This window comes from Sciurus vulgaris (genome assembly GCF_902686455.1).
Source record: "Sciurus vulgaris genome assembly, chromosome: 8".
Lineage (NCBI taxonomy): Eukaryota > Metazoa > Chordata > Mammalia > Rodentia > Sciuridae > Sciurus > Sciurus vulgaris.
This window is the reverse complement of record NC_136468.1, coordinates 48084063-48110541: the sequence shown is the minus strand read 5'-3', so window position 1 is coordinate 48110541 and position 26479 is coordinate 48084063. Positions and strand designations below refer to the sequence as shown.

At 38.6% G+C, this 26479-nt stretch overlaps 1 protein-coding gene across 2 annotated transcripts; it reads right to left on the bottom strand.

Annotated features, from left to right (window-relative positions):
- Positions 1 to 457: 457 nt before the first annotated feature.
- On the bottom strand, positions 458 to 26479 carry PON3 (paraoxonase 3). Of its 2 annotated transcripts, none has more exons than XM_079152263.1 (9): positions 26331 to 26479; positions 24550 to 24620; positions 18584 to 18639; positions 12890 to 13055; positions 7621 to 7747; positions 5654 to 5854; positions 4423 to 4504; positions 4051 to 4179; positions 458 to 1356 (listed from the first exon to the last, which is right to left on the bottom strand). In XM_079152263.1, exons 1-9 carry the CDS (start codon positions 26402 to 26404, stop codon positions 1198 to 1200), a joined length of 1065 nt encoding a protein of 354 aa, XP_079008389.1. In that variant the 5' UTR covers positions 26405 to 26479; the 3' UTR covers positions 458 to 1197. The 2 variants fall into 2 exon arrangements, with proteins under 2 accessions (XP_079008389.1, XP_079008390.1); XM_079152264.1 differs by lacking the exon at positions 26331 to 26479 and adding an exon at positions 25895 to 26030.

The following is a 26479-nucleotide window of genomic DNA, read 5'->3' as shown; positions in this document are numbered from 1 at the left end:
TTCTCTGTCCCCTGATGGCTATGATTTTGAAACTTAAAATATGATAACTGACTATAGTATTATGATGAACCATTCCTCTCTTAATGGAAACTGCAAAGTTTTACAATCAATAGGGGATACATAGGCTAAGAAGTAGAATTTTTCTCTGCTACAAAATTTTTCAGCAAAACTTACCTCTAGCTGAGCAATGTGCTTTAGGATATAAAGAGGTCTTCTCAACTCCTCATTCCCAGGGGAGGAAAAAAAATCAATCAACCACACCTTAACAAGGAGCTTGGGTGCACTGCTTCTCATTAATGATTTGCTAAAGGTTGTCTTGGTTTTTGATTTTTGACCAAGAAAGGGATGTTTGTGTGTACTGTCATCAAACTAAAGTTGGGTTGGTCCTTAAGATAGGACTTTAGACCAGAATCATGTGACCTTTTTTTATAGATTTGTTAGTGCCAAGTCCATAGGAGGCTGTTTAATAAGTGTTTATTGAATTAACCAGTAGAGCAAGCTGAAAGCAGTGGAAAACAACTGCCCTGAGTCCCCATCTGATGGTTCAGAGTCAAGTAGATTAGGAACACTTGAAATACAGATACCGGTACAAACTGAGATCTATTACGGTGAACACATCACCTCTGGCCTTGCCCTAAGGTAGCCAGTGAGGTTCCGCTCTGTTAGATTTCCCAGAACCTGATTCCCTGTGTGTCTACTCTGGAGACTGCAAGTTCAAGGAACGTCTTTGTTAGTCTGGTGTTGCCAGTTCTTGCTTTTTGCTGTAGGCTGGGACAATTGATTAGCATTTGGTGCCCCAAACAATTGAGGGAAGAGAACAGGAATTGTAAATGCTTGAACATTAGTTTCTCTCTTGAGCTAGACTGCAGGAGACTCAGAACATCACAGCTGTAGGAGGCAATTGTGCTATACAGTTACCAAGGGGCTATAGGTGAGGTAGAGCCCTCTGTGGCCATAGCCCACACATCTTACTGTACAAAGATATTGGGGGTGCTTGAAGAAGAGTGGAGCAGTTTGACTTCTTGCTGGACTGTCATTAACTTGGCTTGACATTTGGTGGATGCTATGCAACCAATTTCTGCTCTTTCACCTCTATCCGTAAGAAAAGCAAGACACACTTTTGATGGTATGTGTTATTTGTTTACAGTTCAACTCACTATGTAATACAGGATGACTTCTATCAAACATGTAGACTTTTTAGAGAACACAGTACAGAGCTTTGTGAAACACTGTGCCTATGAGAATTTTCCCATGGTAGACAGAAGCCACTGAGGTCCCCTGAAGTACAGAACCATTATTGGCATAGATGGTGCTCACCCTGGGCTTATCAGACAAAACATTCTGGATGCGTAGTATCTGTCAAGAGAAGACCACTCATGAGTATACTATATGAGCAAAGGGGTATCAATAGAGTGATTTTTTTCCCTAAATATTCCAGGACAAATTTATTTTTTTTCAGAAATTAGTAAGCTAAAATTTGTATATCTTAAATAATTTTCCTTCTTGTATTAATGATAGTATTAATCTCCTAATGGTATCTATGCACTAAAATGGATTGCTTATCTGGCATTAACCAAATTCTTTAATAGAGAGCTTAAAAAATTGTGGTAATTCAGGTCTCCCCTATAGAAGGAGGTTAGTCCCAGCAAACACTCTTATCTAACTTGCAAGTGGACAGTGGTCTTCCTTCTGATGGGGAGGCTCTTGCCTTTGACAGCCTAAAGCATAAGGAGGGGAACATGGGATAAAACAGAAAAGGGACACCTAGCCAGCCAGCCAAGCCAATCTGGTATGGGGGTGGTAGATGGTAGCTGTCACAGTGGGAGCCCCTCACATCTCCAAAGTGCCTGGAAAGCACAAAGAACACATACTATTTTGGAATTTCACCGAACACATCAGTGCTGTTATTGATCTCCAGGATGAACACACTTAACTTTGCTAATCAGTAAATAAATAAGCACTTAGGTTTCCAAACAGCCTGGATAAAGTTCATTTAAGCAGAACATGATAGAAACTAAAGGAAAACAATCAGAAATTTGTGAGTTATGAGTCTACATAGATACCTCTTGTTAGAAGAGAGTTTAGGGTTTTGTTTTCTTTTGTTTCATCTTGAGGAAGATCCTGGAACTTCCTCTCAATGTTATTACACAAAATCACTACAGCTTGGATTTCACGTAAAAAACAAGGGACTCAGCTGAAAGTAAAGGGTATTAGCAACTGTGAAGAAAGAAACCTTATCTAAAATAAACAAGTGCTCAAACTTAAAAACAGAGATGTGAAAAAAGATCCTACTTCCCAATCATTCTATGGGTTCTATTTGCATTTGCTTAAGGCAGATGTTACGGCTGGACTTTTGTCAAAAAGTTCCAACTGTCACTTGGGCAGGAGTAGGGAGTGGTATTGGCACAGGACACACATCTGAAATGAAGACAGCTTTCTAGCTCAGGTAATGACTGTTCAGACTTGAGGCTCAGGCTGGACTTTAGTTTCTTTTTATATTTCTTGGTGCTCTTTTTGTTTTCCTATTTGTTTTATTTTTAAATTTTTAATCTTTTACATTTTCTTCATGTTTTTATTGCTGCATAATAGTTGTATCTTGGTGCTGTCTTTAAGAAGCAGTGACTAATGTTTTAATTTAAAAGAAAACATTTTTAGCTGAAAAACAGCAATATTCTTTAGCAGAAGTAACCACATGTTCTAATTTACCCACTGGGCCAATTACCAGGCTAGGATTTAAATTTCAGTTTCCTAACTCCCCAGATCTGTATTCAAATGTTATATCTTTCTCCAAACCATAACTCTCGATGAGGTCGATTCTGATCTCCGCATTTAACATTCTTAACAGTGGTCCACCTCACACTTTGAATATAGCCCTTGCTGCTCTGCCACTGAGGCTTATTTAAAAATGGACATGTGTTTTCCTCTTCTTCCTCTCCCAAACTAGCAAGTGAATTTCAACCCTCTCCCCTCCCCTGTCAGGTCATACCTAGAATGTAGCCTTTGAATCACCTCTTTAAAAACTTTCTGTTCCTCCTGATGGGCAGAATCACAACCTCTAGGACTGGAGTTCCCTGTGTTTCTCATTTGCTAGCAAAGCAAAAATTCTTCTTTTTCTTTTTTCTCTTTCCGTGTCCTCATTATTGGATTGGCATCGACCCAGCCCTTGTTTGCAGAAATCCTGACCCTCTTTGCCCTGCTGTTCTGTTTTCCCCATAGAACTTACCATCTTCAAACTTACTATATAATTTAACTTATTTCTTATGCTTCTTGTTCACTGTCCGTCCTCATCTCTCTAAGAATAGGGATCTTCACATGTTTTATTTTCTGACTTGTCCTGAACATGAGAACAATGTCTGGCACACTATGAGTACTCAGTAAATATCTGTGAATTAATTGGAGTATCTGTGCCAAGGATTTGCAGCTCCAGTTAAATTCACTAGAGATTTTTTAAGTCTTAAACGCAATGCCATAGAAAATGCAATGCTTTATGCTATTAAAAAAAATCAGTGACTTAGGCTATTGTTTTAGAAGAGATTTTTAAAAATAATGCAAATAAAATCTTTAAAATGAGATGTTCTTTGACAGGTTCATATCTATTAGGACCTATAAGCAAATATTTATTTAGTTTTGAGACTTTCATTTAAACCCTTTTATTTCAGTTTCATGTTAGGGAGTCTGAAAGAAGATACTTCCATAACTGTCTCTCTCTTTGCTTAAGCAGAGGACCTTCTCAGAACACACCTTTTGTTTGGAAACACTATACAGCAATTTGGATCCTTATGAATAATTAAGCTCAAGTTTTCTCATTATTCTCAATAGCAAATAAAGCCCTGGCAAGGATGAGACACACTGCCTGTCATTGATCTTATATTGTCACCTGGTGGCCTGAAAGGGCTAGGGAACCATATTTCTGTATTCAGCCCAAATTTCTACACTTTTCATTTGTAGATTTTGTTCAGTTCTGGAATACCAAGTATGACCCACATCACCTCAATAAATTGTTCATTCTTGCAACTTTGCCTGTGAGCTCAGTGAAGTGTAGGCACTTACTTCTGACCCTGGGGGATCCTCAGGCTTATAGTTCAGCAACTTCATGGCATTAGGATGGCATCCTGCCAAAATATCTCCAGTGTCAGGATCAACAGTCAAGTTATCCACCAAGGTGCCCAATGGAATTACCTATCAATAAAGAGGAAGTCGTGAAGACAATTCTCAATGTCATTTCTATTCTCCCCACCTCCCACCAGCTGTTCCTGAAACCTGAAACTGATATTGGCTTTGCTACTATACTTTCAAAGCCTAAGCACAATCTCCCCAGCATTGCTCGAAAATAATCCTGGTCCCTTCAGTCATGCAGCACACACCTGGGTGGAGTGGGAGAGCTAAGCATGCCACGTTGTATGGGCAAGCTGGGTATCTTACCTTCAGCTGAGTTAAATCCCAGTTATCATGCTTTTCCATTAAGTGAATATTCTTAGCTAATACATCAGCTACATAGATATACCTTTAAAGTAAATAAAAATTTACATTTGAGCAAGTAGTAATGAGATATGACACTAACTCTTTTTTTGGAGAAGAGGTATAAATATTCACTAGTCTGAAGTACCACTGAGATGCCTTTCTAAACCACAATAAAAGAAGATGATGAAGTGGTATTTTTAATATTCCTGAAATGTTTTAAACAGGCTCTGAATATGAGATATGACTATAAAATGACAAAACTGGTGTTTCAGATGATATATGGGCTCAATCTCATTCTTAGGAGTTGCAATTTTTTCCTTAAATCAAGTATAGGTAAGAGAACCTCTCATAAGACGAAAGAAAGAACATATAGTTTCAAAAACTAATGCTTGAAAAGAAGTCTCAGGTGATCATGAAGCTCAGTCATAATTTTTCTTTTAAAAGCGAAAAAAACACTTAGAGGTATTTTCCCAGCTGAAATCATCTTTGTTTATTATCTCAAATATACATTTTAATATTCTTGTTACTTCTCTTTTTTAAAAATCTTCAATTGTGGGGTTGGGGACATAGCTCAGTGGAAGAGCACCCCTGGTTTCAATCCCCAACACCACAAAAAAAAAAGAAAGAAAGAAACCACTTCAATTTTTAAACACTTATAAAGAGTGTTTTCTCATAAAATTTCATGCTGCTTAAAGTACTCATTGAACAGTCCACTGTTGTTAACCAGTAATCCTGAAAATTATATAATCATCATGCCCAATCTAAGGTGGGCCTCCCTCTTTACTAAGAGCTTTTGGGTAACTGAACATAGTATTAATGGTTAAATACCTTCTAGCCTCATCAGGGACAAGGGTATTGAACACCTACTCTGTTTTTGAGTGTGTTAAGACAGTGTATTTCTAGAGCCATGCAAGAATTTGGAACAAGAAGGAGTCTTTTCTGTTTTTGTTTTTTGTTTTTTTTTTTGTTTTTTTTTTTTTTTTAGAGCAGTTCCTCCTTCTACTAGAGGGAATCTGAAGCACAAGAAACAAACAATTTGCTTGAGATTACACATTTAGTGTGTGCCCTGGTCACACCTGATCCTTCCACTCATGTACTGACTCTTTAAGCCTGAAGAAACAATTTTCTCTTAAGGGAAGAAGTTCATGAAAATGTCAAGGGCAAAGGGTAGATAAATTATAAAAGGGCATACTTATGGTCTAGTGAAACTGTGATTCCATTGGCAGAACTAAATCCTTTGGCCACCACTTTGACTTCTTTGGGGCTATAGAAAAGAACTTGAGTCCAGCGAAGATCCAAGATCATCTCCAGAAGTGACAAGAAGTAGTTGGTAAAATAGTGGTCTCTGGTGGCATAGAACTTTTCTGGTCCAAGAACCACAATGTCATTCACACTGAAAAGAGAAATAGAGAAAGGTGGAGGGACTCACGGAATACTTTAATATCCTGCTGAAATCACTAATATCTAGCAAGATGAGTATGTTCATCAGTTTCAAAAAAATAGACATAATCCAGCTCATGACAGTCCCCCTCCCTGCTTCATGTAGGTCTTTGACTACTGCTTCCTGGAGTTGAGCTCCCTAATAAAGTGGTCACTTACCAGTTTTTTCTTCAGGATATGCTTTCTCGAACTCTTCCTGTGAGGTCATATGCTATCACATTTGATCCTTATAATCCACAAATTAGATAAGTCAGGTCAATGAGAGAATACTCATTTTATTTAGAAAATTGAGATATGGATTAAGTTCCTTGTCTACAGTTTCCCAGTAACGGTGATAGTGCTGTGAAAGTCCTGGTCCACTGTGGCTCACAACCTTGCAGAGCGCATTGTGGGAAAAGTTCAATAACCTCAACTTTCTGCCCTCTACTTTTATTGCCCTCAAATTCTATGGGGAGAAATTCACAAGAAATGTTGAGAAAGGGAGCAAAGGAGAGGAAAGTTCTTCCTTTTCTTTCCCTGTTCTTCTATCCCATGGAGAAGTTAATATAATATAAAGCTCCTCCCCTGCCCTTTATGCTTCAGTCATTTCCGGGCCTCCCAACTTACAACCTAGCTTGTCAGTCTGTGAACATCCTAGCTAGCTATTGGTTCATCAGTCAGCCTGCAAGTATCCTTCTCCGTTATTGGTCCCTTGTTAGCCCGCAGAATTCCACTGCTTAAGAATGGCTCCCCTGCCATGTTCTCTCTCTCTCTCTCTCCCTCTCTCCCTCTCCCTCTCCCTCTCCCCCTCCCCCCCCCCCCTCATTTCCTCTCTTACCCTGCAGGGAGATGCTCTGCTTGTTTGCTTAATAAATTCTCTTATGTGAGTTCTCGCTTCTGGAGTGGTTTCTGGGTTCTTACAGAAGTCAGCCTTTATTATTTTAGAATCAGTCCTTTAGCTCTGAGCCTATTTTACATAAGAAAAATTCTTCCATTGTTTTGTAACATACTTGAAATAGGCAGCCCATCCACTAAAAATACTTGTTTTTCTCAATGCAATGAGAAAAATGTTCATTGCTGCGATTGAGAACTTTGCTTTGAATTCAGGTGGATCTAGACTTACACCATGGTTATGACAGCTATAAATTGTATGACTTGAGCAAGTTACCTAGCCCAAAACTTCTTTAAGACTCAGTTTCCTTATGCCTAGACTAAAAGCAGTTGAGAGAATTAAATTATTTTGGCATCATGTCTGGCACAAAGCCAACTCTTAATAGATATAATTTTTATAAGTGCCTACAGGCTTTTATCAAATTCTACTTTAAATCTCTGATGGAACAAATAAATGGCCCATCTGGAGGTTGGTTATAACACCCAGTGGGTGAGGCTCACAGAATATAACCTACCCTGACAACTAGAGAAGGGAGTAGGTGTTTAAAGAGAGCACAATGCAAAGTATTGAGTTGCTGTGGTAAAGAGGATGAAATTAGAGCTGGGAATCTAATTGAGCACCTTTATGGGATTAAAATGCTTTCAAAAAGTTGGAAAATATAGGGATATTCAATCCTGAACACAGCAATTTCTAGTGAGGTTGGGGCAGCTTCACCATGGGAATCTTAAGAGAGCTTTAGAAAAAATGCTACAAAACAAAAGTTTAAGAAATCCTGCAGAACCAAAGAAAACAAAGCACACAGCGGAGGTACAAAATAAATAGAAGTACACAGCACTTTAATTCCATACCTCGTGAGAAGTTCATGTTTTATGGTTTTCAGGTGTATGAGAGAAAGTTGTTCTTCTTCAAATTTAAATATCTCCACAGTGGACTTCATGTGGGGATGATTCACAACGTAGAGATACACAGTGTGGTCTAAATGGGAAAAGGCACATAATTTTCCAAGAGGTTTCTTCTGTTGCAACCATTAGTAGACTTGTTTTAAAACTTGTTCACCTCTGAGGTTTTTTGTTTTGTTTTGAGATGAAGTCTTTCTATCTTGCCAGGCTGGTCTTGAACTTCCAGCCTCAAGGGAGGTTCCTGCCTCAACCTTCCTCATAGCTGGAATTCCAAGCACCACTGTGCCTGCTGCAAGGGTTTTCTTCATACATCTTGCTTTTGGTTCTCACAGTGCACCTGGTTAGTAATTAACACAAATGCTTGAATCTCCTTTTTTTTTTTTTTTGGCAGGGCTGGGGGTGGGTCGAGGGGCAGTGGGGGATTAAGCTCAGATAAGGAGTGACTCAGCAATTTCACCACCATCAAGTAGCAGAGCCTAGCACAGATATTTGTGCAGTGGTCTCTTGAGCCTCACCTGCATATGCCAACAGGAAGGTACAGGAGGACAATGGTGCATAAACATGGATGTGGTTTCCCCAGGTGGCCCTTCAATAAATGGATACAAACAAACAAAACTTTGCCTAGAAATGTCTGTGTGTGGCAATTGTTTATGGTACAATGCAAGTTCAAGAAATGTCAGGGCAGTGTAAATACCTAAAATAAGTAACATTTCCCAGCTAGAAAATGACCTTCTGTCACAAGTCAACTTCATGAGGTTGCAGTAACAACATGTAGTTAACCCAAGGGACATGAAATGTAAATATGAAGGCAAAAGAAAACAAACTAGCTAGCTCCAGGTATTACTAACCTCAAGAATGTTAGCCTACCTGTTTCACTTTGGAATGTAGGATTAGGGTAGAAAGCTGACCTCAGAGAGCACTGTTTTCTGACTGTCAGGAGCTCTAGGTCTGATGAGCTCTTGAGTTTTAAAAGAACTGGCTCCATCCTCCCATTGCAGAACCTGTTATGTGTTCATCTTCCCTATTCCCTTCCTTGATGCAGTTTCCAATCACATGATGGACCAAGCTCAAACCTGAGATGCAAAGTTTATACTCAGAGTCCCTGAAACATGTTAGGTTCTCTTATGCAAATTAAGGAGAATGCTCGCTCATAGGTGAATCTTTCTTTTGGTCTGACCCAGCTGTGTTCCAAGACTTGACAAACAGAACATGGATTGGACTTCAGCCCCCAAACCATCTTTGAACCAGACTCTTGTTGAACATGTTATGAATAATCATTCTTGCTGGCTCAGTTTTATTCCTTCTAGAGTCTCTTCTTGAGCCCTCCTTCCGTATAAGTAATGCTTAGTGAGAAGACTTTGTTCTCCCTCTCCTCATTCCATCCCTAGTTCTATATGTAATATTTTGGTCATATGAATTAAATACAAAATTAAGCAAGGTGACTAATAAATAACATAGGCTGTCAATCAGAATATACTGGACTTCTGAAAGACCCAGCATCCCCCTGCACCAAATCCCACCTCTTAAGCCCATCCTATGTAGTGAAATAGCTCCAAACTAGGATCACTTACCACATCTTCTCCCATGAAGCATCTTATGTCTAGTACAGTATCAGGCAAAACTGTATGGTTTTGGGGTTATTTAAATGGAACTTGATGCCCTAAATTCACCCCAGTAAAAGATATAGGATTAGAAGACAGACCACTGGTCCTAGTTTTGGATTGGCCAGTTACTAACAATAGAAGTAAACTCACACTTCATTGCTTTCCTCTCAACTCCATTTATAAAATTGAGTATTAATATCTTCTATACCTGTCCTACAGGATCCATTCATTTATTCATCTAACTCATATTCTCTGAGTACCTCTACTATGCATCAGATACTGTGCCAGAAATCCAACAATTGAATAAGTAACTGATGCTTTTATCATGATGATGATTATAATTTAAAGAAGAAAATAAGGAAAAATTAGTAAATAAAGACAACACTAGAGTGCCTTCTTCACAAACTGTCACCCACTTGAGAGTGACTATTAAGAAGATGAGAAGATTCTACAGAGCAATATTGGGAGAGGGAAAGAAAGTTTTTTTTTTTTTTTTTCACATTAGTTATCATTTTGATGAGCGCTGAGAAAAAATATGACAAGTATTATAACCTGAACCAAGATGGTGGAAAGGCTTTCCTGAGAAGGCAATGTAAGTTGAGACCTGAAAGACAAGGAGGAGTAAGCCGGAAGTGCTGAAAAGACATTCCTGATAAAGAATGAAAAGACCCTAAGCCATGGGTATGACTAAAAGAAATTCAGTGTGGCTGGTCCAGAGAACCTGGAGGATAGTGGTATCCAGTGAAGACGGAGAGCACAAAGATGCCAGAACGTGTAGGGGAAGTACTCAGAAACTCAGGCTGTTCTGGAGATATGGGGTTTATCCTCAGAATAATGGGAGCAACATGGAGGGTTTAAGGAAGAGAGTGACATAATCATATTTGTATAGAAATAAGTCTTGCTATGAAAATGGATTGAGGAGGTTTAAGGTACAGTTATGGAGTCAATGCAGAATACAGGGAAGATAAGTTCAGGGCTTGGCCTGGGTTGGTGCAGCAGGATGGGGAGAGGTGGACAAATTGCAGAGATATTTGAAAGGTACATTAGCCCAAACATTATGAGTTGACTGAAAAGGTCAGAGAAAGGCAGAGTATGAAAGTTGGGCCCAGGATTTTATTTGAAAAACTAAACTATAACAGTTTATAATGCTTTGTAAACTATAAAGCAATGCAAAACTGTTGGGCACAATTATATTTTAAAGGAAAACTTGTTCATGAAGTAAAAAGTATACAGAATATTTCAGGGATCAGTTAGCCTACTTGCTAGAATAGTGTTTAAATATTTTAGAGGGTCTCCCTTTATTTAAAAATTAACAAATTTGGGCTGGGATTGTGGCTCAGTGGTAGAGCGCTTGCTTCACATATGTGAGGCATTGGGTTTGATCCGCAGCACATAAGATGAATAAATAAAAGGTATCGTGTCCATCTACAACTAAAAATTTTTTTAAATAAAATAAAAATGAAAAAAAATTATGTTAGGGGAAGGGAAATAATTCCTTTATTCAAAGGAATTGAATAAAGATATACTGAATAAATGTGTAGAAACAATCTTTCATCATTATTTTTTATTCATTAAAATCACTCTCAGCAAATTTCCACTAAGCAATTCATTGGAACTCCAGTAGATATTTGGAAAAATTAAAACATTTTTAAAAAAATTCTGAATTCTAACTCTTCAATTTGACCTTCTCTTCATGTATATATACTACTAGTGAGGTTTCACCATTCCTTTTTCTATGTGCTTAAAGGATGCACACATACATAAAATTTAAATTAGTTTGGAATTATGAACTAAGAACAAGTCAAAAATAACATTGAAAATTGCTATTTTTAAAGAATTACAATATATTAACTATGCTATGTTTTTATAATAGCTTTTGGAGATATAATTACCATACCACTAGATTTGGTCTTTTTAAAATGTAAAATTGAGTAGGTTTTAGTACATTCACAGAATTGTGCAACCATAATCACTATCTTACAGAACATTTTTATCACCCAAAAAGAAACCATATACCTATTAGCTGTTACTCCCCATTCCCCAATACCCCCGCCACTGTCAACATAATGTACTTTCTGTCTCTACAAATTTGCCTATTCTAGACACTTTTTACAAATGGAATGTAAAATGCGTGCCCTTCAGTGACTGAATTCTTTCACTTAGCATATTTACAAGGTGTATCTGTATTGTAGCATGCATCAGTTCATTCTTTTTATTGCAAATAATACTCCATTATATACACATGTCGCATTTTGTTTATGCATTCATTAGTTGACGGGCATTTGGGTAATAGAAATAATGTTGCTATAAATACTTGTGTACAGTTGTATTTATTTATTTGTTTGTACCTGAGATTGAATCCAGGGGCACTTAACCACTGACCCACATCCCTAGCCCCTGATTTTTTTTTTTTTTTTAATTTTAAGACAAGGTCTCAGTAGTTGCTTAGGGCCTCCCTGACTTGCTGAGGCTGGCTTTGAACTTGTGATCCTCCTGCTTCAGCCTCCTGAGCTTCTGGGATTATAGGCATGAGCCACCGCGGCCTGGCCGCGTACAAATTTTCTCTTCAGCACACACTGAAGGGCAGAGCTATTGGATCAAATGGTTACTCTGTGTTTAACTTATTGAGGAACTGCTAGATTGCTTTCCAAAGTGGCTGCACCATTTCTCAATTTTACTAGCAAAGTACCATGGCTCCAGTTTCTCCACAGCCTTGCCCATACCTGTTATTGCATGTCTTTTTAATTTATTTATTATTATTATCATTCTAGTGGTTGTGAAGAAGTAATTCATTTTAATTTGCATTTCCTGAATGACTAAGATGTTGGACATCTCTCCACATGCTTAGTGGAAATTTCCATCGTTTGTTAGGAGCAATGTCTTCAGATCTCTGTCCACCCCCCTCCCCCTTTCTGTTTTTTAACTCAGAACCTCCTTCATGTTAAGCACTGCCACTGAGGTACATCCCCAAAACTTCTTATTTTTTGAGACAGATCCTTCTTAGTTGCCCAACTTGACCTCAAATTTGTCATCCTCCAGCCTCAGCTTCCCAAATAACTGGAATTATAAGTGGGCATCACTGTGCCTGGCTCTGATCACTTTCAAATTGTGTTGTCTTTTTGTTGTTGAGTTGAAAAATTATTTATATATTTTGTATATAAGCCTTTTCTCAGATATAGTATTTAGCAAATATTATTTTTCATTCTTTTCTCTATTTCTCAAGAACACCATCACGTTCTTTATGGTGTTTTAGAGGCACAGAAGCCTTTAATTTTCATGAATTCAATTTACTTAGTGTTTTCCCTTTATGTTATGTTTTTAAATGCCACACAATTATTTTCAAAAGGCCTTCAGTTTATGTGTTAGGTTTCTGAGAACAGTAGTCAAACAGGTTATGATAGTCAGATAAGAAGAAAAGTGACTAGGAAGGAGAGGTGACTTAGAGCCCCGGTACTAGTCTTCCTTCTGTAACGCAGTGTTTAAAAATGTTTTTGTACACATTTATACTTTTAAAAATATTGTATAGCATTTTCCCTTTTATTTAACATAAATATAGGGAATGAATCAGTTGTACTTCCTTCATTTCCCCTCATTCTTAATCATTCAGACTTTACCTTTGTCAATGAAGGTACTGATCCCATGTGGATTAAAGAATTTTTCATCAAATCCATCACTGATTTTCAATGCTTCTGCTCTTGGGTTTTGCTCATTCAGATCCATCAAGTAGATTTTTCCTGATGCATCTGGTGCCAAATCTGGCATGCCCTGATATTTTAATCCCTTTAAAAAATAGAGAATAGATATACACACATATGCAAATTAAAATAACATTTTCATCTGAAAGCTAAAAATCCCAAAGCCAAAGCTCTACATTTGTATGTGTTCAAAGTTCTACATTTTATTCAGATTTCTGGGGTTTCCTACTTGGTCGTCTATTGCCATTATCTGATCTGGGGGTTACAAATGTCATCTCAGCATTGGCTATGGATATGGAAAGAACCGTGTTCAGGATAAGGAAGCATTTAAAAAAATTTGTTCTAATTAATTATACATGACAGTAGAATGCATTTTTATACATAATACATAAATGGAGTATAATGTCTCATTCTTCTGGTTGTACATGACATAGAAACACACCGGTTGTGTAGTCATATATATACATAGGGTGATAATGTCAGATTCATTCTACTATCCTTCCTAACCCCATACACCTCCCCTCACTCCTTCTAACTACTCCAAAGTATCTCTATTCTTCCCTAGTGCCCCCCACACCCTGCCATTGCAAATTAGCATCTGCATATCAGAGAAAATATTCAATCTTTGGATTTTTGGGATTGGCTTATTTTATTTAGCATGACCTTCTTCAGCTCCATCCATTTACCTGCAAATGCTGTAATTTCATTTTTCTTTAAGGCTGAGTAATATACTATTGTGTATATATACCACATTTTCTTTATTAATTTATCTGTTGAAAGGCACCTAGGATGGTTTCATAGTTTAGCTATTGTGAGTTGATCTGCTATGAACATTAATGTGGCTGCATCACTGTAGTATGCTGATTTTAAGTCCTTTGGGTATAAACCAAGGAGTGGGATAACTAAGTCAAATGGAAGTTCCTTTCCAAGTTTTCTGAGGAATCTCCATATTGCTTTCCACACTGGTTGCACCAATTTGCAGTCCCACCAGCAATGTATGAGTATACCTTTTTACCCCCATTTTCGCCAACTTTTATTGTTACTTGTATTCTTGGATAATTGCAATTCTGACTGGAGTGAGATGAAATCTTAGTTTTGATTTACATTATGTAATTGCTAGAGATGTTGATTTTTTTCATTTATTTGTTGATTGATTGTATATCTTCTTCTGTGAAGTGACTTCAGTTTCTTAGTTCCTGCAACTTGGACAGTGGCTCTTTCTACCAGTAGGACCATGCATTTATCCATCCACAATAGGCATTCTAAACATACTGCACCTATGCTGTATCCCAGCTCAATGTGCCAAACTTTGGGGTTGGGTTATTCTACACCAAGAATAAAACAGTGTTTCAGCTGGGCATGGTGGTGCATGCCTATAACTCCAGCAATGCAGGAGGTTGAGGCAGGAGGATTGCCTGTTCAAGGTCAGCTTCAGCAACTTAAAAATGCCAATCTGTTATTTTTCCGTGTTCTTCACTCCAACATGTATCAATATCAACAACCTTATATCTTTTCCTGTATCCTTATCTCCATCTCTAGTCAATTTAATTCCCTCCTTTTCTTTGCCTTTCACTCTGTTCCTCTCCCTCTTCCTGCTTTCTTATGCACACGTGTGCATGGGTGTGCGCATGCACACCACTCCCCCACAATGTTTTTCTTGGTCCTTCCATTGCCTCCCACCTTGGAGTAGTAAGATTTCCTGAACAGTCTCACTTACATCCTTAAGCTTCTCTTAAAATAGTCCTCTTACGCCGAAACTTCTGATCCAGTGGTCTGGGGGAAGCCTCTGAAATCCATCAGAGGAGATTGCTCCCTCTTTAATTCTCTGACCAGCAGGCCCCTAGCCACAAGTTCTGCTTCCAAACCAGATCCTGACATCTGAATAATAGACCACCTCCTAAGGAAGCCAAGCCACACCCTTTGCTTCCTTATCAAATTCTCAGCCAATCGTCTTTGCCCTGGTCTAGCTCTTAAAAAGGACAAATCAAAAAGCAAGTTGAAAAACTCAGCTACAAAGACATTATCCCATCTTCAGTCAGACATTTGATACTGTCTGTTGAATTGTTTTGTTCATTCTAATAAGTAATCTCTTGGGTTTCTCCAAGTATCTGTTCTAAATTTATTTTTTCGTATTCCAGAGTCTTATTCCTCTTCATTCTGAATGGATGGAGTTTTCTCCTAGTTCTATGAGAAGACCACACCATTGAACATGAATTTTCTCTGGTTCCCCCTTTTTCTCTCAGCCATTTTCCAGGTTCATCCATTCTCTTCCTTTCTCCCTCTTTTCTCAGGGAAGCAGTCTCCCTCTTCTGTTCTTAGATTGACTCTTCCATCTGTTGACTTGAATCCCTGTTGTCCAGGATTTATCTTTAGAAATCACTCTCTCTCTCTCTCTCTCTCTCTCTCTCTCTCTCTCTCTCTCTCTCTCTCTCTCTCTCTCTCTCTCTCTCTCTCTCTCATTTTATTACTCATTTTTCACCAATGACTTCTTCTTTGGCCTGAAAAAAATGCTCATATTTCTCTTTCCTTGAAATAAATCTCCTCCTAAATTTGCTTACTCCTAAATGTATTTCAAATACATATTTATTCTCTTCCCTTTACCATCAAGTCTCTCAGAAGCATCACTTGATTTGCTCCAACTCTCAATTCCCTGAACTTAGCATTCTACTCCCACTAGCTGTTAAAATGTCTCCATGAGGTTCTACCAATGGTCTCCTAAATATTTTTCTTGACCGTTCTTCTATCTTTCCTTCTTTGCATCTCAGTGGCACTTGACACTATTTGTCAAAATGTCTAAAGTAGAGTTTAGAAATAGAAATACTGCTTCCTTTTCTCAGCCCTTGAATTTCTTCTTTCTGTCCTCATCCATCTCTCTTCCCTTCTTGCTTTTTCCTGGTAGGTCTCATTTATAAGGTTTCAGGTATCTCCTCGGTACCAATGACTTTCAAATGCATGTTTACCTGTAACCCATCTTTGGTGCTCTAGCTTATGTTCCTGACTTTTTCCTAAGGGCAGCTCAAAATCAATTTGTCAAAACCCAAATAAATATCCTCCTCTCAAATCCTTCCTCTCATGAACATTTATTCTTCTCAGTTAAGGACAGCATGATTCTTTCAGTATCAGGCCATTATAACATTCAATCTTCATGTCTACTCTATCTCCAGAGCCAATTGTCTCCAACACCAGTAGCTCAGAGAATGGGAATACTGGAAAAAGAATGATGGGAGCATCTAGTCCCACACTTCCCCTTTCACATGAGGAAAATGAAATGCAGAGAAAGAATTTGCCTAAATCATCCTGATCATTTGCTGTAGAGCCTCTTTCTGCCATGCCATGAAGAAAAAATTTGAGAGTGGAGAATACTGCTCAGGAAGATACCTCAAGGTGAAACACCTCTGTAAATACCTTATCTGGAGACAGATAAGGGCTCTGCCAGCTAGGTGAAGGACTAAATGCTCTAGAAATGGAAATGGTTTGACAGAGGCAAGGATGAGGCATTGCAAACTCAGCCTGAATTAAGAGTAACAATGAATAAAATGCTTCTCATAAAAGACCTCACTCTCACCATATTTTCTATTCAAGTTAGATGACAATTGGTGACAACAGTCCCACTTTGTGATAGTGATGGAAGGCAACTCTTTTCATACCATCCATCCATGGAAATGTTGACAATCATCTGGAGGTGCAGGCATCCAATTTTCCACAACAGACTACAGGTATGTGTGGACAATCATTGAAATCCTCCACTATTCTCATTAACCAGCACACGCACTGAGGAAGTACTCAAGTACCCACATATGCCAGGGTGTGTCAGGTGCTGGGCATGTCGATGAACACTCCAAAGTCCTGGTTCCAAGGAACTTGAAGTCTAGTGAGGCAGCAACAGGCAAGTACTTCGGTATGGATGGTACATGATAGTGTAAAGCTCAGGGGACACAGAAGGGTGGGATGGGGACATAGGAGAGGCACTTCATCCAGCAAGGGAGTGCTATGGAAGACTTTCCTAAGGAGGTAGAATGCCACCACAGTGAAGCTCACAAAGAAATAGGAGTTAGCTGGCAAAGTGTAAAGGGAAGAGTAATCTTGCTGGCAAAGAGAAGCATGACAAGTCCCAAGTCAGGGAAGAAAATATCTTGTTTGGCACCTTTGAATAGATTAAAAATATCTATTGCACAAAACTACTCCCCAAATCTGTAGCTTCCAAACATCTGAGATGGTAACAAGGGGTGAAAGGAGAGACCAATAAGAACAAGGTCTTGAATGTGTAATAGTGCAGAAAGATTAGAAATAAACAAAGGGCATGATCCTTAACCTCTAAGAATGAGTTAGTGTTTGTTAGTGTGGTAAAAGAGACTCATTATTTAGAACTTCTTGTTAACATTTCTCATGTAATATTTGAGATGAAAATATCTTCTTTTGGTTCAGTAATAATTTTGAAGCTTACTTACAGTGAAAACAGAAAAAATACATACATAAGAGTAATAACAAACTTTATTTCCTAATAGCAAAGAAATTTCCTAGCTACAGAATCATCGTTTTTGAAGGTCTATTAGGCATAACACTAAAAATCTAGCTTGACAAAATAAAATTTAAGTCAACAAAGAAAAATATTTTCTTTTTTGATTTTGGAAGAAAAATAAAGAAATAAAATCCCACCCATAAATGCCACCACAAATAGTTTAAAATCCAAAAGAGACCTCCCCTGTACTTTACCATGCATACTTCAGAATTCAAAATTTCAGGCCATGGTTACCTAGGTGCTTTCTTTTTGTCCAAAAATGTTTAGATTTAAAATTCATGTACTCTTGGGATATTTTTAATGACCCAAGTGGAATACAGATATTTAATTCTAGCAATAAGAAATCATTCAAGTTGAAAATTATCAAATTGAAAATTTGATAAATTTACTTTTTCAAAATCTTAAACCCAATTCCACTATGTAACAAATACTGATAATCTTAAACCTCATTCCAATTTAACAAATGCATGGTAATTTTCAACATTTCACCAGTATACAATGTTTTTTGTTTATTGATTTTCAGTCTCTGGCATAGCTTCCTGATCATTCCAAACTCATAATAGTGGTATTGGAAACAAAATGTAGGTTCTTCTCTACTTCTATTTGAATGACATGGAAAGAATGCCTAAGATGAAAAGTGCTCAGGGTTTTGAATCGAGTTAACATGGTTAACATTCAATCCACAAACAATTACGGGGCTCCAAACATAGGCAAGCAAAAATAAGACCAGTTCGTGAGAAGATGGCTACCAGAAACAGACCCAATCCATCAGGGCAATGATGGAGATGGACAGCAACAGGACAGATCTGAAGATCAGTCTGGGTATCAAATGGAAATCCATACACATTTATTGAGACCATAGTGAGTGTGCAGCTGACCACAGGGAACTGCCCTGCATGGGGCAATCAAAGCTGGGCATTCCTGTGGTTTTCTAATTACCCCTCCAGATTCCTATTTGGGCTTTTTTAGTTGACTTGTCTACCCAGAGGCAGGATGAGAGTGTGGGGGTCCAACTGGCAGCCCTAGCTGACAACATTAATGCACTGTCTATACAACTATCGATGTGAGCATCAAAACAGCTTGGAAATACTCACATTGGAGATAAAAGCCAGCCCACTAGGAAGTATATCAATATCTTCAGAGCCATTTTCTGGAAACAAAACCAAAAAAAAAAAAAAAAAAAAAAGAAAAAGAAAAGACAAAAATCAGAAAGGTGCATAAATGAAGGCTTAAAAATAAATCTCATAGTCCAAACTTTGAAAGTCTTTTGGAGAGTACACTGACTTTTTCAACCCTTTATTTGGGAAACTACAATATAGTTTTAACTTTCAGGAATTCCACAGGCATGCGACTTTATAAAAACACATGAGTCAGACTCCTCAAACACTAAAATCTTTTTTTAGAACTCGTTTTCAAGATAAAAGGTAAATAACTAGAAAACACATTTCTATCTTAGATTTATCTTTGAAATAACAATTGCCAGACCTATGTCCTGAGAGATTCACCTTTATTCCACATAGAAAGCTGTTCTACAGACTGAATGATAAAATTTGGAAAGTCATAATTTAGAAGGTCTCTTACAGGCCTCTCTGTGAAGCATTCCTCCTCTTTCAGCTTGTTGAGCCCCCCAAAATCTATCATTATACAGCATATTGGGAAATTACTGAGTATTTGTTTTCTGTTATAAACAGCCTAATGGCTTAGGATGGACTTATTGGGTATAAATGAATTTGAAAGAATTTAATCAGATATTTCATTGAGAACTGCTCTTGAGCATTTTTTCCATGGAAAGAGGCATATAAGATAGAATTTTTGGTTGAGAACAAGATGAAAAAGGGGCTGGCATGGCTTTTGGTAGGGAAAGAGATTCACTTAAGACCTGATCCCAAGCAAGCAGGGCTGGTACAGAAGGCAATGGTCATCTAGGTTGGTGAACTATATTCTAAAACTATCAGAACCAATATGTGCCATGGGCACACACTCTTAAAATGTGGTGTACACCCTCTTCCACCAAGAGATAAGGTCTATGATCTCTCCCTTGGAATCTGGGCAGACCTTTGTTATTGCCTTGACAAACAATGAAGTGAATGTAATACCATATCCAATGTTAAGTGTCATAGCCGTAGCTGCCCAAGGGCACACACGCTCATTCTGTCTTATACATATCTGTAGCTCTTATCATCTCTATCTCTTTCTTTTCAAGGCCTGCATCTTGGGAGCCCTGAATTGAAATGTAAGAAATCTATCTATTCTAAAGCAGAGATACCACATAAGCCAGTAGGAGATACCAGATGAGTCCCAGATGGCTCCTGTTCCCAGCTCTTGAGTAGCCTTTGTGGATGCAAATGGAGCAGGTGAACTGTCTCTACCAACTTGTGTCTAAACTGCAGTCACAAGGCAGGGATATAGCTCTGGGGGCAGAGCATTTGGCTAGCAGGTACAAGACTCTGGGTTCAATCCCCAGCACCAAAACAAAACAAAACAAAATAAATTATAGTCATAAGTGAAATAATTGTTGTTTTATGTCACTAAGTTTTGAGGTGGTTTGATATAGAACATATGGAAAAACGTTACCCAGGGAAATGGGTTACTAGATTGTCACTAGGCAGTTGAGGAAAAATGGGGAGAATCTGGGACAAAGTCAAAAAAATGCAAAATTGAATCTATAAAATGGTAAGCATTAAAAACTTGAAAACAGATTTAATTTTATTCACTATACTGAAGGTCAAAACTAATCCCCAGTTAGTAATGTGAAAACTAAATTAACCAACAACAACAACAACAACAACAACAACAAAGTTGGTTGGATTAATAAATAAAGTAAACACATAGTTTTCTGAAATTTTTCTCATTTCGAAGTTCAACTTCAAGTGAGTATTATTTTCTGAATGCAGATGATACCAAATTTAACAATAGTTTGACTTAACAAGTGGTACACAAGTGATAAGTTTTCAATGGAAACCTTATTTTGGATTTTAAATTTTGAGTTTTTCCTCAGCTAGCGACACAGTGTACCATACTGTCTCTCCAAGTTGGGCTGTGGTAGTGAGCTGCAGCTCCCCCTCAGCCACTCGGTCATGAAGGGAAACAACTGGCATTGCACTGGGTAGGTACTGTGTGGCAACACTAGGGGCAACACTAGGACTTTCAGTGGGTTAAGTGTGTGGAATGCATGTTGGACTTAAGGTATTTTCAAAGGGCTTATCAAGCCATAGCCTGCATCCTAAGTCAAGATATTCCAAGTTGTACACTCTCTGGTTGGGTTGGGCTCCTTTTCTCTTCCAAACACCATTTTACATATCTCTGAAGACAGTATGAATCTATTTCAATAACTCAGTTTTGGGAGGTACTGTGCCTGTCTTTACTTGCTCCTTTCAGAGCATGAGACAGTTGGTGCTCTACATTCAAAAGTAGAAAAGAACTACCAATTCATTGCTCAGTGATTCCACTCTCCTTAGTCCTGCCCATGCTGCATCTGCATGTTGGGCCCAGTTCCTACAGCAACAGGGGCACCTGTGGGAGAAGGAGCCCCAGAACACCGTCCTCTGAGTCCTCCCCACACACTCGTTAGCCTGCACACAGCCATCATTAAAACTCCACTGCTTAGCAAAGAAGTTCTCTTATGAAATGGGTACTTACTGTTTTTTAAGCAATCAATTCTACCAAGACTTGGCATGATCTTTAATCTTCTTCATTTCTTTACTCATTCCCTATAGCCACCCTGAGAAAGGGTCACATCAGAATTTACCATCAGTTAATTTTATAACTTTCATTCCTCTGTTTGGAGAGCATGTTATGATAGCTGGCTAAGAAAACAAATGGAAACCGCTATGGAGTAATGGCATATCTTGGAGATGGAGACAGGACAGAGGAGAGAAAAGATGGAAGGGAAGATGGGAGGCCCCAAATTAAAGGCTGCCACAGCAGCCCTAAGAAAGTTTGTTATATTTCAAATAAAGTTTTGATCAGATGCCAAGGACAGTCAAGTCAAGTCACTTCCTGATTAAAACAATTCATGACTCTGAAAGCCTTAGGGAAAAAGACAAACAGTACAAAAAGAACTGTGAGGTATGCTTTCTGGAGGAAGAAATATTTCACCTTTCAGTCTTTCCTCCAAGAAAGAATATTAGGGAAGAAAAACACACAAAAAAGGAAGTTTCTCCCACATATAAAATTAACATCAAAAGTTTAGTCTTGTAAAAAACACATATAAGAACTTCCCTCTAATTCCATTATTCTCTTCTGCATTCTACCTGAAGTCCATCAATAGTTCTTCACAACTTCATAAAACCTACCATCAAAGAGTTGGGTCTTAGTTGGGGATGGTGACCCACGCCTGTAATCCCAGTGGTTTAGGAGGCTGAGGCAGTAGGATTGCCAGTTCAAAACCAGCCTTGGCATTTTATGGAGGCCCTAAGCAACTCAGAGAGACCCTGTCTCAAAATAAAATACAAAAAAGGGTTGGGGATGTGGCTCAGTGGTTAAGCATCTCTGGGTTTGATTCCCAGTCGGCCTGTATTCAGTAATATTCCAGCTATTTTCTGTTCTCTGCTGCTGCAATATTTTCTTAGATCTTTTGTTACAAAATGTGTTGTCAGTCAATAAGACTGGTAGTGTTACATGACAGAGAGTATGAAAGCATAGAAAAAAAACCATCCTGATTCCCAATTTAAGTCTGTCACCCTCTAATTCTGGAACTTTTGGCAAGTAACCTCATTCTTCCAGGTGTTGATTTCCTAATCTGTATAGCATAGATAGCAGCACCTACTCAATAGATGGGTAATAAGGATTCAGCAGAGTGCTTTTAGCCTCCAAGCCTTTGATGTGCCAGCTTTTTAGTTGTAGATTTATGTGGGTATTGTCCTAGAGACAAATGATTCATGATCAGCCTAACGTGTTTATTTCTTCAAACATAACATGTAAATATCTACAATAGATAGAGAAGCAGCACCACATTATTTTTTCTTCTGTTTCTATCTAGCTTCCAATTATTTGTCATTTAAAAAAAATTTGGCTAATCAGAACACCGAACTGTGAGTCACAACATTAACTCCAGTTTTGGTTTCTGGAATTTAGCACAGTTTTACAATTTCAAAGTCAGACCAGACCTCAGCAATCATCTAGTCTAATTATTCTACTAAATTACTTGGCGGGCTGCTGTCTTTTGAGAGATATATGTGCAGTAAGTATGATTATTATTCCTCAAGACAGTAAACAAGTGTGTAAATGTCTCATTTCTTTGCTTTTCAAATCAAATTAAATCTCACCCTGATCCCCCATTCCAAGAAGCTGATGGGAAACTGAATGTGAGTCATTACTGGGTCTCCGGTAGGGTTGTACAATGATCCTTGGTGGTGGTTCTTAAAATCAAGCAGAAAGTTTTTTGGCTAAGCCAAAGGAGACCCTTTGATTTAGACAATTCTACCACTTGCATGTCATGCTCAGTGTCTTTGCTTAGACTTGGACAGACAGGACACAAGGTCTAGCCTCCCTAAGGATACCTTGTATCCTTCCTTCTGAGGTCTTGTCCTGTCCAGAAGGCTGTCAGGCAGTGGAGCAGGGGGTCCCTGCTATTCAAAGAAAGTCACATATTCTTATCCCTTCTCATCAGAATGCCTCAGAGGCTCAGATTCTCAAAATCAAACATCAGCAAGGGGTTTGTCTTTCATTCTGCCTTTTGACTGGCAACACCAACCACTTCTAAGACTGGGAAGAACAAGGTCCTGATTTCTCGTTTTCAGAAATTCAGTGGGAAAAGAAGTAGAAAACCAAAACCAAAAGAACCCCTTTTTTGTTTTTATTTTTAAAAATACATATAGCAAGAAAAATAAAATACAAATTCATATCAGAAAATCAACTGTCCTGTCACATACCAATAAATAAGTCACAGTCCTTGACCCTAGGGGTTTGCAAGCTGACAGGGACAGGGAGTACTTATTTTGTAGTGTTAGCTACAAAATGATGCATGTGGTAGGTGTTGTGAATGAATCAGTTTCTGAGCACTGTGAGGGTTCAGGACATGCGGTTGCTGCTGATTTCAGTCAGCAGAGATGGAGGGATCAGTGGAGAGGTTTTCATAACTAGAGGTGAGGAAGTGATCACACATTCCCAGGGCAGTGAGCACAATCTAGCCTGATTTTTAATTATTTTCTAGTAGCCACATCAGGAAAAATGAGAGGCTTGGAGCCCAAATAAACAGAATGGTGGTGACTAGTAGGTAAGATCATCCCTGTGGGGTTTTAGAGGAGACTTATGCCTGTGAGTCTTATGGGAAACCTGAGGGACAAGGGGGAAATAAATGGTTCCTGGGTTTTGAACTAAGCCTCTTGAGGATGGGACACCACACACAGCAGTCTAGTAGAGCTGGGTATGGGTGGGAACAAGACAGGAAAGACAGAGATGTAAAATAGACTTCTTCTAAGACTGAGTCAAAAGCATAGCTACCCTTTAGTTGATGTGAAAAGAAGGCCTGCTGTTTGAGCAGTTGGGAATCTAACTGTGGACTTTAGGGTAATTTTTAAAAAAAGACATCTAGGTAGGCTGAGGTTTTTGAGGGCAAATGCTAAGTCAAATTCCTCGTAGTACTGGCTGGTAAATGTAGAAGGAAATAATACTTGAAGACAGGAATGTCATCCAGCAGAGGGAGGAAGGCAGAAAGAAAAGAAAAAAGGAAAGAATAGAAAAGGGAAGGAAGGAAAGGAAGAAGGGGATGAGGGAGAGGAACAGGAAGGAAAAGAGAAAGAAACTAAGGTGAGTAACAGAAAAAAGGTAAGAGAACAAAATATCATAGAAGAGGGAAAGAGGGAAAATCAGCACGAGAACAGCCAGAGAATAGTCAAGTGCATTCTTCAAATGACAGGGATATGTCAATAAGGAAACAGACTGAGAAAAAGTCTGGTATTCTGGAGACTTCGCATGGTATAGCTTAGGTAAAGTGAGTGATGCAGAAGTCACACCAGGAGGGTCTAAAAAGTAAGAGAATTAAATAATTTGTCAGGCTCAGTTAGATGGAGGTAACCAAGAAACTGTGCTAGTCCCCTTGATGCTGTCACATACATACCAAGTCCCTCAACAAGATAGCAGTTCTGAAGTTCTACAGGTTCCAGTTCTCGAGTTGCATTAATTCTTTCTCTATAGGAAACAAGAACCAGTACAGAAGTCAAGGTACCATGATTGGTTAACTGCTCATGCTAATGTATAAATGACATGAAAATCAAGTAGGTAACTCCTTTTATTTATGTCTTTTAAAAATATATTCTTATTGTAGATGGACACATTACCTTTATTTTGCTTATTTAGTTTTTTATGTAGTGCTGAGGATTGAACTCAGTGCCTCACACATGCTAGGCAAGTGCTCTACCAGCCCTGTTTATATCTTTACATAACATGGACTTTATATGAGTAATGTGCCCCTATCGGCTAACTACTGTTATTGCTAAAAGACTAAAACATGATTATACATGGAAAATACTTGCTGTCCAAATAAAAGACATTATTTAATGGTATGAATACCTGAAAAATATTATTAATTTAAATGTACAAAGTAATATTATTTAATTTTCTAAAGTATTGTCTATTATAAGTCTGCATTTCTGCCCTTTGTCCCCTGTAGTGGCCTTTTAGACCCCCACTCCCCTACCAAATGCATCCCTAAATTTCTACAGTGTCTCTGAAGAGTAAAACCTCATACTTTTGCTATCATTTTATTATTTTTAAGCTTATGCTGACTTACTTTGCAAAAATGTAAATTTATTCAGCTGACCACCATTTAAACAATTGGACAATTTTTGGGGGGGGGCAATTGCTGTGTTCTTATGTCCATCATGAAGCATTCTTCTAAATATTAGGTATTTTACTAAATAATAGTTTGCAAGACTACACTTAAACTTATCTTTCAATCACTTATAAAACATACCTCTTAGAGTTGAGGGTATAGCTCAGTGGTAGAGTGTGGCCTTAACTCTACCCAATACCACCCAAAACAAAAACAAAAGCCAACAACAAAAAATAAAGCAAACACACAAAACAAACAAACAAACAAAACACCTTAAATAGACTTTATTATGATTTCATGATTCTATCACTGGTTGCACTGGAAACAAATGTAACAACAAACACTTCACTAAACTAGAGAGTATTGCCAATAGGCACAGGCATTTCAACAGATTATGAACGTGAACCTCTGAGAAGACCAACTTCTACTTAGGAAAAGAAATGAAAATAACCCAAAGACAACTGAAGGCAAGCAGAGGCTTTAGATCCATTCAGGAACATATACCCTGTGTCCTGACCTGATAATTCTTTCTAGCCTAGCGCCGACTCCCTGAGACCTTACAGGAATATCTAACACCACTGTCCTTCCACTGCAAAAGATCACATCCCTCCAAAATGCCATCACCACCTACATGTATTAAAACTCCTCTGCGTGGTTTATCTCGCTTTTGGAATCCGGGGTGGGTTCTGTAACCTGGTACTTCCAAATGTTCAGTCAGGAGTCCAGTGACTGCCTGTCTCAGTTACCAAGAGGCAGCTGGTAGCCTGTCCCCTCCCCCAAGTCCGGTGAGTCCAACGGACTTCGCTTTTCTACAAGCAGAGTGTTAAGGGTGGCCTGGGAGAACAGGACATGAATTTCAGAAAACAAATATGGGCATTTTGCCCAACCGCCCTGGGAAAGACAGGCAGCTCACTTTTCATGGAAGTGATTGTCCAAGGATACTTTGCTGGGTGGGATTGATGAGTGCAGTTTCAAAGCTGCGCCTCCCCATCTGCTAGGAAGTTGCCAGAGGACTGCCCTTGACCTAACTTGGACCACAGGACGCCCCCATCGAGATGCCCACTCACCTAAATACCAGTAATCGCTCCCCGATTAAGGCCAGGCTGACCCCCAGCAGGGTCAGCACCACTAGCTTCCCCATGGTCTCCGGGTGCCCAGTGGCTACCAGCCGGCGCCGCGTACTCCGGGAGGGTGCAGGAGGCAGGCTCCTGCACCG

What these genes read in the sequence shown, in the direction of transcription:
- PON3 (XM_079152263.1), bottom strand. Translation starts at nt 26,404, where the DNA reads ATGGGGAAGCTAGTGGTGCTGACCCTGCTGGGGGTCAGCCTGGCCTTA. An exon ending in GAGCGATTACTGGTATTTAG is followed by an intron (nt 24,621 to 26,330) that starts GTGAGTGGGCAT and finishes TGTTTCCTATAG; the next exon opens with AGAAAGAATTAATGCAACTC. An exon ending in CTATCTTGTTGAGGGACTTG is followed by an intron (nt 18,640 to 24,549) that starts GTATGTATGTGA and finishes TTTTGTTTCCAG; the next exon opens with AAAATGGCTCTGAAGATATT.